Raw genomic sequence first — 13,612 nt, forward strand, 5'->3', positions numbered from 1 at the left:
AGCTGTGTATGGCAGTCTGGGACACCGAGGATAATATACAGCTCCGTAAGTTTTCCTTTTTGTCATCAAAGCAATGCAACTTCTGATCTACGTTAAAGTCGGTTTGTAAACAGCCCCGCCTGTATCTGTAGATCTATACTTGTGAAAATGCATCTAATTCCGTTTTTCATCACCCTATCTATGTACATCGCAGGTTTGAATTGTTTTGATGAAATCTGAACTGGTGTTAAGTTAATGAGATGTCGTTTGATCTATGAATGATTATCTGGTATTCCGGATCTATCTGTTCATGTGTAAAATTTTATAAAGACCGCGTTAAGTTTTAGTACGTAATACTTCTCTATAAGTTTTTGAGACTGTTCACATGCCTTTGTTTTGTTTTTGTTTGTTTATTTGGTATGTTTTTGTTTTTGTTTTTTTATTCTATTGTTATAATGTTACAATCACGTTACGTGATACCCATTTGTGCCTTTTTTGTAAATTTAATGGAAATATTGGAGGAAAGAATGTTGACGAAATAAGCTGTTAGATATTCATCCAAGTGTCGCTATGACCACAGGGACTTGCAATACGTTCTCAACCAAGGTTGTACTACAGACTGTAGACATACATATATACATACCTGGAACTTGGACTGGGGTTTTGTGTCCCTGTGACTAAAACGGGTATACCACTTTTAATAGTAAATAACGCAAATTTATTAAGGTTTTTGTTAACAAAACTACATATATATATATATATGTATTTGAATGGATATTCTCTTCAAAAGGCGCGTTAACATGAAAGACGTGAACCTGCAATTAAGATTTATCATATCTCGTAATGAACATGGCGAAGGTAATGCAATCATATAATTATCATATTCTGTTTTTGTTTTGCTTTGTATAAACCAGATTTGTTGATTTGTGCTGGTCAAAGTCATTGATAATAACAAATAAGAAGACTAAGATTTACGATATAGCCAGTGGATATGTATATAGATGACTGATTACTGACTGCAGGGCATGCGCAGGGCGTCAACGTGTCACGATGATGCCCACCACAATTGAAATTGGTTATCAGAAACTGGACAATCTATATTGTTTTACTGACTAAACGGAAACCTATCAAATTACATGTATGTTCATTTTAGCCAATCAAATAGGCCGTTGTTTAGGAATCGCTTCTTACAAATTTACACTTGTTTCCTAAAAAAATGTCACCGTAACATCTACCTATTATAAATGTGTAAGTTAAATGAGTTTGTTTATTCTGATGCAAGTTTTATTTTTTTTAACAGGATACTTTTTTTTGTTTGGATGTAATTAAACATTACGGGTATACATTTTAGAATATAACCCAGACCTACACGGATAATAGTTAAATCATGGTCTTCGAAATAACCCATGACACATATCCATTTTTAGGCATTCAACTAAAATGATATTTCACATTCCTAAGCTGAAATGCATGTGTTTTTGTAATAATAAATTCGCCGGGACCCTGTAAGATTTTGAGTATAGGTAATCACTATTTTCTATTACACAGGAAATGACAGAATTGTGGAGATAGAGCCATCAGGTTTATTTATCTAAGCAAAAATCTCAATATATATATATATATATATTTATATATATAAGATAGTAACATAATTGACGACGGAAGACAACTTTATGACACTCGTGCCGTGACCGTGCCTCAAACACACCCAATCGCCTAGCCAAAAATACCCGCAGCTTATACATACTCTTGTTGCCACATCGGCGTATTTATAAAGAACGTTTCAATGGCGAAGTGATGGTCGGCCCGATATCCTGACATGATCATTGTGGAAGTCGTCTATAAGATGATATGAATACCTGGATCGCAATGTATTTGCATACGTTGATGCGAATTGTACACATATTACAAATATTCATCGAGTACAAGTACGACAGGAAATTCAAATCTAATATATATATATATAGGTGGTTTTTTTTCTGTCTATCACCTACGTAGGTAAACCATACGACCACGTACATTGTAGGTACACAGAGCGAAGGTGTAAATTACAAGGGAGATACCTAAAAATATTTCATCATACACAGTACTCACGGCCTATTTTAGGCACTAAACACGTTCTTTTCACAGAACGAAACTTTCTTTTCAGTAGACGTAAAACCTGATCAATATAAACATATCTTCCGTTTTCTTTTCAGGTTAAAGATAAACAGCAGGTAAAGAATGTATCGACTGTTTGAGAATGCGGCTGAAATAGAAGACCCCCTTCCTGGAAAAGTAACAGGTAAATAACGGGAACAAAGGAGGTTACGCCCACTGGGTTGTTAAAACACATAGCACAGGGACTTGGAGCGATATTCCAACTTATGGTGTGTATTATATGTATATATGGACCGTTGGTTGGAGATTCGTGCCAAGGCCCTGTGCATTGGAAGTGGTAGGCGAGGAAGGGGTGTATAGGTGATACATTTCCACCTAAAACGAAGAATTCAAATTTCTTTTAAAAGGAAATCGCTAATTAAGCCATGATATATGTAAAATGACGTGAATACACTTTAATTTAAATGATCTGAAGGATTTCCAAGACAAAAGTCGTATGTTGGTGCTGATAAAACAGATATTGATGTTAAGATGATGGTTTTGCCTCACTGTTCTTTATAATGTCATTCTATGCATACTTTATTGAGATGTACTTTTAAGGAATTAGGTGTCAGAGAAGTATTGACCAACTTTCGGTTGACATTCATATTCATTATGAATGTCGTACATAATTGACAAAATTGCGTTTATCACTTGCAAATGACATTCATATTGCTCATGAGTGTCAAATAAATGCAATGCAACATTTCGCAGACAAACAAACGTTTTCCATTCCAGTTCCGATGCATTTGTATTTCATATACAGGTAAATATATGTATTTAGGGCTGAGTATTTGATCGGTGGGATATATGTTAAAACGAGCTTCGAGGACATGTTCGGTGGCACTGGGTTGATTACTATTGTGGATATGTACTCAAAACAAAAGAAGTTTTTATCGCCATTGACTTGTTTGAAAATCCCGGTAAAAATCGCAATTTTTTTTGGTGTTATTATCGTTCAATCCGTTTCATTTCTGTTCTTTCACTGGATGGTTATATGATAAAACAATGATAAGTCACTCAAATGTCCTACTTTGAAGGTTGCCTCCCGGAATGGCTTAGTGGATCGCTGTATCGGAATGGGCCAGGGATGTACGAGGTCGGCGAAACGAGGATGCTTCACTGGTTTGACGGAATGGCCTGTTTGCAGCGCTTCGAAATCCGAGACGGCAGCGCCACCTATATGCGGAAATACATACAAAGCGACACATATCACCAGAACCTTAGCATGAACAGAATCGTCAATACAGAGTTTGGAACATACGCCGAGTACACGGACCCGTGCAAAAAGATATACGAGAAGTAAGCTATAATTCCATCCTATGTTATCTATACCTACAATCACAGTCCTGTAAAACAAACTGGCCATGTACCACTAAGTATTCGGGTGAGGCGACTTATGTGGACACAACTATCAGTCGGAGATTTTTCAGAATTGTCTGCATAGGAGACATTCGCAATTTAATTTGATCTTCTGTAGCCACTGTACCTTAAACCTCTCATATTTCTCTCTCTATTTTCAATATTCTCTTCAGGGGTGTATTTGATTCGGAACACCTGCTTTGCCTGTTGTAGGTATGGTGTGACAGAGGGATGTCACGATTTCCGTGCCCCGGCTATAACATTTCAGAGTGATCTCACTATAAAGAGGCCAATGGTGTAGAAATATAATCTGTATATGTTCTAATCAGTTAACAGTAATATGTTTTAATCAAAATGCGCTAATTTGTGCAAATTGTTATATGTTTTACAAAGGTGTTTTTGTATTTCGGGAACGATTGACAATTCAAGTCACGCAATAAATATGAAGCAGGGACCAAACTATCTGGGTTTTTTTTAATATCAAAAAGTTTATATCTGAATGGGGAAATGGTACCTACATGTATTCGGACTTGACTTTTCATTTTTTTTTTTGTATTTATGACAGGATCAACACTTACTATATTCCCAAAACGGACAACACATCGGTTACTGTCTGGCCACTGGGTTCCCGGATGTACGTCAGCTCCGAAACAAATGTCAGCAACGAGGTTGACCCCGATACACTAGAAACCGTTGGCAAGGTACGGAGTAAAATTAAAAGTAATTTGTTTCATAGAATATATAAATGTCTATCGCGCTAGACAAGACGACATTGTCCTCTTGTTTTTATGCGTTAAAAAAAAATCCAGATCATTTTGTTAAATAAAAAGCAAACAAAAAGTTGATAGTAATGGAAGTTGTTAGTTCAGCTAAGAGGGCACCACTTACTTCCGGCACAAGAAAGAGCGTCATTTACTGTCCATGCATTAATCAAGGGGAGTTACTGCTCATCATTGTATTGTTGGGGGAAAAAAATCTTAAATGAACAATGATGTTTTAATTCTTCAACGTCTCGTTCGTACAGCTGGACATCAGTAAAACTTTGAAGTTAGATGCAGCCGCAGCGCATGCCCACTGGGAGACTGATGGTACGGTACATTTCATTGGCTATACGTACACGGCTCATCCCTGCTACTGCTTATACAAGATACCGGGCCGACCAGGTAAGCTTCAAATCAAGAGTACCTTAGGATGTTTTCAAAATATTTACACAAACCAAACAACTGCATTATATAATAGAAAAATATACACATTTTCGAGGATAGAATATAATCGTCAGAATGGAGATATGGAAGAACTCAAATTATTCCATCTTCAGGTTCGCTGCCATCCTCTCCAAATATAAACCCCAAAATGGCTCTGTGAAATGGGTTTATTGTTATTCTCTACTCTATAAATAGACACAAAAAGTTTGTATTCGATTTTTGAAAATTTCGGGTTTTAATCAAAAGTTTATAGTAAAAGGGTTATTTTTCTCGGAGTTTGTGAATTGGACTAAACTTTTTCGGTGGTTTTTTCCCAGGCATTATGTATCTATTGGTCAGTTTTATATTTGACTGATTTAATTATGTATTTAATTGTCGATACACGTTTGCCACATGTGTACCGCAATATTGAAAGTCCCTGTTACTATTTATAGTCGAGTCGGGTGTTTCATTTGTAAATTTAGAGTTATTTGTGCTTAAAATTGGGTTAATATTTAGTGTCTTCCCTTGATTTTCTAAGCTGTGCGTTTTGTGTTGATACCGAATTTGTAAATTAACTTTTTCTCTTACCTACTTGGCGTGTCAGGGCGGAGAAATAATTATTTGGGAGTAAAAGACAAGCACGTGACAAACATGATACTCAAACACGTAATGCATTTTCCCGATACAACACACATCGTTGCTTATGTTTACCGAACTTAGTCCGAAACATCGCGAATTAATCCACATTTATGTAGTGAAGGTCACGTGTTTATACTTCATTTGTACGATTGGTTAGATTGAAAATTGCCTGATACATTATGGGGTATCATTTAGTCACGTTATTTCTCGATCTTCCACACCGATGAGGCGTATGTAAGGCGGGCACCAATTAAACCAGAGATAAAGTATTTTCAGACTGTGAGTTGCTGTACAAATTATGTATTAATGCAAAGCTCATAGCTCATAATAAGCAATTCAGGAAAAATCCAAATTATTAAATATTTTCACGGGGGAAAATGAGCCTCAATACGCTGGAACCCATCTTTAATACGGAGCATATGTTTTAAATGTTATTGCGACTATGTTGAACACATCACAAACCATGTCCAAATCTTATTTCATTGTTAATAGTTACCATACGTTTGTTGATAGGTGGCGCTATGGACATCAGTGACGCCCGCGTGACGTCATCAATCAAGTGTAAATGGCCACTGTTTCCATCCTACTATCACAGCTTTGCCATGACGAAGAACTTCTACGTTTTCATCGAGCAGCCGTTTGTACTGAATCTCACAAAGGTTATCAGCATGGTTAAGACGAAGAATGCCATCATCGACTGTATGGACTTCCGGCCAATGAATAAGGTCAGCCAATCATAGCTTTGTGTTCGAATTACACATGTATCTCACTTTAAAATCCAAGTTCGTGTGAAACTTTTTATCAAAGGAGATTTATTGGTAGTTGCACAAGATTGATATGAGCTTGCTCTAAATTGAGTGCTTGCCAAATAATCCTTTCATACAGCTTACAAATAAGACCCTTTGTCTCTGAACTGTTTTATATGTTTGTATCCATGTTCTCCTTTTGAAACATTTGATGACTACATTCTCTGGCACAAAGAAATTTGGGGGAAATAGCAGTGCGTAGTTGACAGGTCATGTCATATGCAGCACATACCTGAAAGGAACTTTACGAAAATGGATGCAGAGAAAAAATAATTAATCAGTCTTTAAAGTTACTGCAAAGAAATTTCTACTAACACTTTCGTTCTCTTGTGATGAACGCTTTCTTTTTTCAAGAAAGTCGGACAGCGTTAGAAGCGCATTGTTGTAAAAATCAGGAACACTACATATATTTCAACATTAGCCGCTTACCTAGTTACAAAACAGCCAGCAGGGACAGCAACATGACCAAGCTATATGAAACATGTGATGATTTCAATTTCCCAATAGGCAATTTTCCATTTCTAGATAGTAACCTATCTGATTCACCTTCCTACGATGTATACATGTCCCAGTTTATTCGATATTCAAGTTCCCATTATTTTGATTTCTGTGACAGATGTCGACATCTGACGGAGAAATAAACAAACTAGTCCGGTTGCCAAACCCCGATTTCTCTCTTAACCTTGCATTTTCGTCCACATAATGTTTTTCAGTGATTTCTGCATGTTGGATGTGTGCTGATCATAACATAATTTCCATTCATACTGAACAATATTTTGATTATGATTGTGTTACTATAAAGCAATCTCCATATCAAAACATAAGCACCATTAACCATTTTAGGGAAACAATACATAGCTTATTGCAATTTTGAGGTTTCGACGGCCATTTTGGAGGCTATTTTAGGTTGAATTAGAGAATTGATTACGCATTGTATTTTACATGATTTTAATGATATCTATGACCCTTAAAACCCCAGTATAGACACAAAAAAATTAACTCTAGAGTAATAAATGAGTAACTTATTGCCATTTTTAGATTTTTCAGCCGTCTTGGCGGCCATCTTGAATATTTCAAAATGCTCAAGGGTGCCAGAGTGGCACCAAGCAGTTCTGGAGGTCAGCACACCTCCAACATGCACAAAACACTAAAAGACGCTAATGCAAGGTTTAGTGGGCTGCTGCTAGACTAAACGCAGGGTTTTGAGGGATGAAGGTTGAATACCAAAGAAAAGTTTTATGGTCGACTTATCTTATTTCCTTAGTCAAAGTGAAGTCCGACGTGTTTGATACTTACTTGATATGGTTCATTCTTCCATTGTCATCACCATGGTTCTCATTTTGGGGGTGTGACACACATACTAGATTTGACCTTGAACTGAAGCAGAAGACGCTTATCCTTCAAAACATCTGGTCCTCTTGCCTATCTGCCTTTCCAAGTTTCTCCATACGAAGCTATAGTTGTGTTCATATTGCAAAGCTATAATTGTGTACATATTACAAAGCTATAGTTTTGTACATATTTACCATTTTTTGTTGGAGGGTTAGAATCACAGTTCATTAATTATCGTGTCGGTATACACTGTTTTTTTTAGAATCGTAGTGACTCAATTATTCAGCCGACGGGTAAACACGGGTGAACATTGAGTCAATGGAGTCATTTATGCCGCCATGTCCTGTGATATTTAACACTGTAGGGCATGTTTGTAACAAGTTCTGTTTGTTTAAGATGCAGCAGCAGTTTCTGAAGGACCTTAATCGGAACATGCACTAAATGAATATGTGAGAAATAAGTTGAGATAACTGTAATATTCAACTGTATGCAAGGATGAACATTCGTGAACTGGTTGATATTTTTCAGGAAATGATGTACATTTTTTTCTGGAAAAAGAAAGTTTAAACCATACTCATTTAATTAACTACAAAATAGTTGTCTATCAAAATAAACACACCCCTCCTGTTGGTGATCGACATCACGAGAAGACTACATTGTTTATGCCTGTTTTCCAGACTGTTTTTCACATCGTAGACAGACACACTGGACAGGAAGTTAATACTGACTTTGCCTATCAGACAGATCCCATGTTTTTCTTCCACCACGCCAACATGTACCAGGAAGGCAGTGAGTACAATATTTATACGAAATAACGGGATGATTTATAACAAGGTTTATACTAAATTAAGGGATAATTTAATACAGGGTTAATGCTTAATAAAGGGATAATTAAGTACAAGGTTTATATTAAATAAAGGGATAATTTATAACAAGGTTGATGCTAAATAAAGGAATAATTTAGTTCAAGGTTTATACTAAATTAAGGGATAGTTTAATACACGGTTAATGCTTAATAAAGGGATAATTAAGTACAAGGTTTATGCTAAATAAAGGGATAATTTAGTTCACGGTTTATACTAAATTAAGGGACAATTGTATGCGAATGTTTGTGTAGAGGAGAACATGTGTACACGACGATCATTTAGGATGTGTGGATAGTATTTAGGGATCAATTGCAAAGTGCCAATCTTCTTCAACTATGAAATTATGCTGTTGTTTCACGCCTTAGCAGGAAATAGTTAAAACTATTTCCCTCGGCGTTGGGATTAACTCGATGAACGTATTGTTTCCCGAGACAGCTGAAATTTATGGTACAAAACAGCTGTTTTGTTTCCTGAATAGCCCAAAATAATAAGATAAAGATAAAGTTTTGACTGTCCATCGGCTTTAATATATTTACAATTGAAAAAAATTGCAAAATGGCACTCGATCTCCACTGATGCTATAGCAACATGTCACTTTTTGCTCTGTGTCCTATGGCAAGGAAAAACTTCCTCCACTCCTTTTCCATATAATGTATAAGTAATACCTTAATGATGCGAGCTTTGTTTGCTTTATATGTACAGATGACAATGACACAGAATCATGGCATAATATTTGGGCTCACCTCTGTGGGTGGCCATCAGTATTATTTTATTAAAATGAACATAAAACACATAAATATACATATAAAAAGCAAAGGTGAGCGGCAAAATTATGTCAAAAAAAAAAAAAGCAAAGTTGAGCAACATACGCCCATGCAAGTGTTAAATTATATATATGAAGAGATATCATTTGCTCAGATGGGAGGGAGGGAGGTTTTCGTTTTTAAAATTAGTCACTTAAGTTATATTTTTTCCAAAAATGTCTCATCATAATTTCTTAAAGATGGCGACAGTGAAATTTTTTTCTGATGAAGATGTGGGCACTAATGACCAATCAGGTTTAACCACTGACCCGTATGTAATGCCAAATAAGATAATGTGGGCGGAGCCCAAGTTATGTATCCAAAAGATTGGTGACGTGAGCAAAAATGTGTTTGTAAACAAACTTTTATTTTCACTAATGATGTCGCAAAATGGCATTCTTCACTGATGGTATCGCATAATGCTTCTATTCACTGATGGTATCGCATAATGCTTCTATTCACTGATGGTATCGCATAATGCTTCTATTCACTGATGGTATCGCATAATGCTTCTATTCACTGATGGTATCGCATAATGCTTCTATTCACTGATGGTATCGTAAAATGGCACTTTTCATCGATTTTTTTTTGCGAAATGCCATTCTACTCTTTTAGTATCGTGACATGTCACTCTTTGCTGATGACGGGGGCCGCGGTGGCCGGTTTAGGTGTCCCGACACTTTATCACTAGCCCTCCACCTCTGGGTTACGAGTTCGAAACCCACGTAGGGCAGTTGCCTGGTTATGACCGTAGGCCGGTGGGTTTTTCTCCGGGTACTCCGGCTTTCCTCCACCTCCAAAACCTGGCACGTCCTTAAATGACCCTGGCTATTAATAGTAGGTTTAACAAAAACAAACAAACAAACAAACTTCGCTGATGGTATAGCAAATTTCTTCGGGGTATATACGATCGGCATTAACTATAATGTTTTCTTTGTTATGTATAGATTACACATCGTCAATAGACCTTAGTTGATGTAATTAACAAGGCCTCTAGTACCTGCTCTGACAACTTAGTTTCTTAACATAATGAATATCGATCCGTGTGTATGTTTTTTTTTTAATTTGATAATTTTAGTTTAACAAAATTGTTCTTACAGTGCTGTGCGCATGCAGAACTGAAGTGTAAAAACATTTTTTGATAGCATTGACGCCATTTCGAGTAAAAACAATAGAAAACGTTGATAGAATTTCGTAACCAGAATAGGAATTTCTACGTGACGTTTCGTCGACTACTTATCATGTAAATTTCATCAGACAAAGGGCCAGTGAAGTGTATGTACACACAAGGTGTGAAATGTACGTGATTGTTATCAAAGTATTTTTTCTTATGTACACTGTGCTGGTAAATAGAGGTTACCAGTCGATTCAGCTTCGCTTTGTTTTAAGCCTGATCACAGATGTGAGAGCTATCAGTCCCATCGCTATTGACACCAGATGTTGGCTGCTGTATGAACGTTACTGAATGGAAGGGATTCATGTTTTCTAAGATCACAGAAACATCAGGCATGGAATTCAATACTGCCTTTGTTGTGATATAACAGGCAATATATAGACAATTCAGGTGGCTATCATTCCCCCGAGATTTGCTGTAACCTGTTAGTCATGTTTTAATATCAATAGTGATGCGGTTCACGATAAACACCCTATTTTTAACATCCTGTTTTTGAAAAGTATTTCATTGTATTTAGTTTATTGTTTTGAATGGTCAATGCGCCAACACATCCAGATTTTGACATTTCTTTTGATTCCACGCTTTTCCTTGTGTATTGGAAGATGATAATGTCTCTTCTGTGCAATCCTTAGATTGATGAGAAGTCTATTCAAGTAGAAAGTATTGATGACGAAAAAAACAACAACAAATAAAGCAACAACAAAAAGCAAATATAAATAATGGTGTTTTTAAAATGTTTTTATGGACACCAAATTGCACGTGTTTACTTTTTAATATCAGGTAACCTCATCCTTGACCTTTGCTCCTTCCGAGATGCCCGGATAATGAAACTACTGTATCTAAAAGATCTGGAGAAAGAATCTTTCCAAGACACTAAATCATGTGAGGAGATCAAGACATGTCGACTCCGGCGCTTCGTACTCCCCCTCGACGTTTCAGAGGAGGTAAGTTGTGTCTACAGTCAATCTAATTAAAATTAGACTTGTAATTTCCACTCCTCTACGATACTCTACGATACTATAAGATCTTGTTTTGCAGTGTATCGTAGAGTATCGTAGAGGAGTGGAAATAACAAGTCTAATTTTAATTAAAATATGCAAACAGTACATTGATCATCGATATCTTGAACGCACATTGCTGCCCTGGGTCACTTCCGGAGTCACGCCTGTCTAAGGGTCGGCAAAACATCTATCGCTATGTTATGGAAACAAAAGCGTTGCGCCTTGAGATCGGATTGGTGTAGATACTTCATCTGTGATGAAACAAACAGAGAGGAACATCTCGAAATAATAGTTCGAAAGACGCCTTTTCTGATAATGGGCTTAGATTTTCTTGGTGCCTCAAATCAGTGTATGGTTAATATAAAGTCATAAGCGAATATATCAGCTTTGCCTAGTCTTCACGAACTGAACCTTGGAGCCTTGAAACCTTGAAATGATATATTCGTTAAAAGAGAAAAACAATACCTACATTAGCATTAGCCTCGAAGACAAAAACGAATGCGAAATGAACAATAGTTTGGAAGGGATCAAAATATACCTTGGCAAATCTCCACATGGCACAAAAGTCAAAACCCTTTCTGACAGGCGCGGTTGTACCTTTCCATCTGCCGTGAGTTCAAGGCTGCCCTGATCGTTTTCGTCAGATTTAGTCATTGTGTTTGTTTTCGACCCCGTAGTTCTCATTTTGCGAATGTTACATAACCAGGATTTGATATTCCCTAATGTGTATTGTTATCTTTGCGAATATTCTCGTAAAAAGAAATTCTCGTGATGAAACATACTTGAGTTACAATGAATAAACTATTATAGATCTCTCTGCTTCATGTAGCCATGCGTATCTATACGATTTTGACCTAAATCCATCGAGTCAGTCTTAATAGAATTATTATGTTTTATTATTTCTTATTTTACAGACGGCACTAAATGAGAATCTAGTACATGTACCGGGGTGTAGAGCGACCGCTGTCAGAAAAACGGAGAAAAATGTTTTCTTGACCAGTGAACAAATGTACAACGAAGGTATTTATAGCATTTTACTTCAGTTTCTGCTTTAATATTTCAAACTAACCAATTAAAAATGACTATTGGGAAATATTTTAAAACAATGGAGTAATATAAGGAGATTACTTTTTTTTTTTTTTTTTTGCACTCAGAAATGATCTGATTGTCAGCTCTATTATATGGGTACAAAGAGACATACAAATAATAAATGTAATATTTTTGTGATATTGTTCATTTATTCAATTATGTTTTATTTAACATTATCATATAAAGACAGAAAGATAATAGAGAGGGGAGAGAGATGAATCTGGAGGGGGAGATAGACTCTGGAGGGGGAGAGAGACGTGGGGAAGGAGGAGAGAGAAAAGAAAAAAAACGAGAGGCAGAGAGCTGAGGAGGTAGAGATTGGGAGGAGAGCGAAAGAATGTGTATTGAGTTGAATAGAGAAGAGAGTGTTTTGTGACAAATACAAATATATGTCAGAAATGGAAATAATTTAAATATATGATACATGGTAAGGATATGAGAATAGCTTAAAATATAAGGAGTAGGAAATATTCAAGGTAGATAGCTAAAGAGAAATATATAACCTTTCTTCCAGAACATTCTTTCAAAACTCTTTGTTCTTTCATTCTTTCTATTTGTTTATGCATGTAAGTCACGCTCAATCTTACTCCGAACTCATCTTTGCAATATCACATACAAACGATTGAAAAAGGTACGTTAGGATTAAAAGTTCAAAGGACCTAAATATCTGAATATTTTATTTGTATAATTTTCTTGTGTTATATGTTTTTGAGATAATAATTATTCCATGTCGCATTTGTTCATATCTGCTGAAGTAGGTTTTTTCATATCATCATCGTGCAAGTTTTATCCTTATTTTTTTTTTATTATTTCATTCTTCATGTTTCACTTCTTATATTAATATAAATTCAGGTGGCTATCATTCCCCCGAGATTTGCTGTAACCTGTTAGTCATGTTTTAATATCAATAGTGATGCGGTTCACGATAAACACCCATTTTTAACATCCTGTTTTTGAAAAGTATTTCATTGTATTTAGTTTATTGTTTTGAATGGTCAATGCGCCAACACATCCAGATTTTGACATTTCTTTCGACCTATATTTGATTCCACCCTTATCCTTGTGTATTGGAAGATGAAAATGTCTCTTCTGTGCAATCCTTAGATTGGTGAGAAGTCTATTCAAGTAGAAAGTATTGATGACAAAAAAAACAACAACAAATAAAGCAACAACAAAAAGCAAAAATAAATAATGGTGTTTTTGAAATGTTTTTATGGACACCAAATTGCACGTGT

At 36.0% G+C, this 13,612-nt stretch overlaps 1 protein-coding gene across 3 annotated transcripts in view; it reads left to right on the forward strand.

Annotated features, from left to right (window-relative positions):
* LOC117344880 (beta,beta-carotene 15,15'-dioxygenase-like) overlaps positions 1–13,612 on the forward strand; it is a 44,158-nt gene that overhangs the window by 23,787 nt on the left and 6,759 nt on the right. For 2 of the 3 annotated variants that reach the window (XM_033907744.1, XM_033907743.1), the window contains 7 exons: positions 2,178–2,263; positions 3,159–3,420; positions 4,046–4,181; positions 4,505–4,643; positions 5,820–6,031; positions 8,122–8,233; positions 11,068–11,231. In XM_033907744.1, the coding sequence (XP_033763635.1) occupies positions 2,203–2,263; positions 3,159–3,420; positions 4,046–4,181; positions 4,505–4,643; positions 5,820–6,031; positions 8,122–8,233; positions 11,068–11,231 (1,086 nt within the window). In that variant the 5' untranslated portion in view covers positions 2,178–2,202. Of the gene's footprint in view, positions 1–2,177; positions 2,264–3,158; positions 3,421–4,045; positions 4,182–4,504; positions 4,644–5,819; positions 6,032–8,121; positions 8,234–11,067; positions 11,232–12,202; positions 12,309–13,612 lie in introns of all 3 variants that reach the window. The other variant, XM_033907745.1, reaches the window with a different exon arrangement.

Source organism: Pecten maximus, chromosome 16 (assembly GCF_902652985.1).
Source record: "Pecten maximus chromosome 16, xPecMax1.1, whole genome shotgun sequence".
Lineage (NCBI taxonomy): Eukaryota > Metazoa > Mollusca > Bivalvia > Pectinida > Pectinidae > Pecten > Pecten maximus.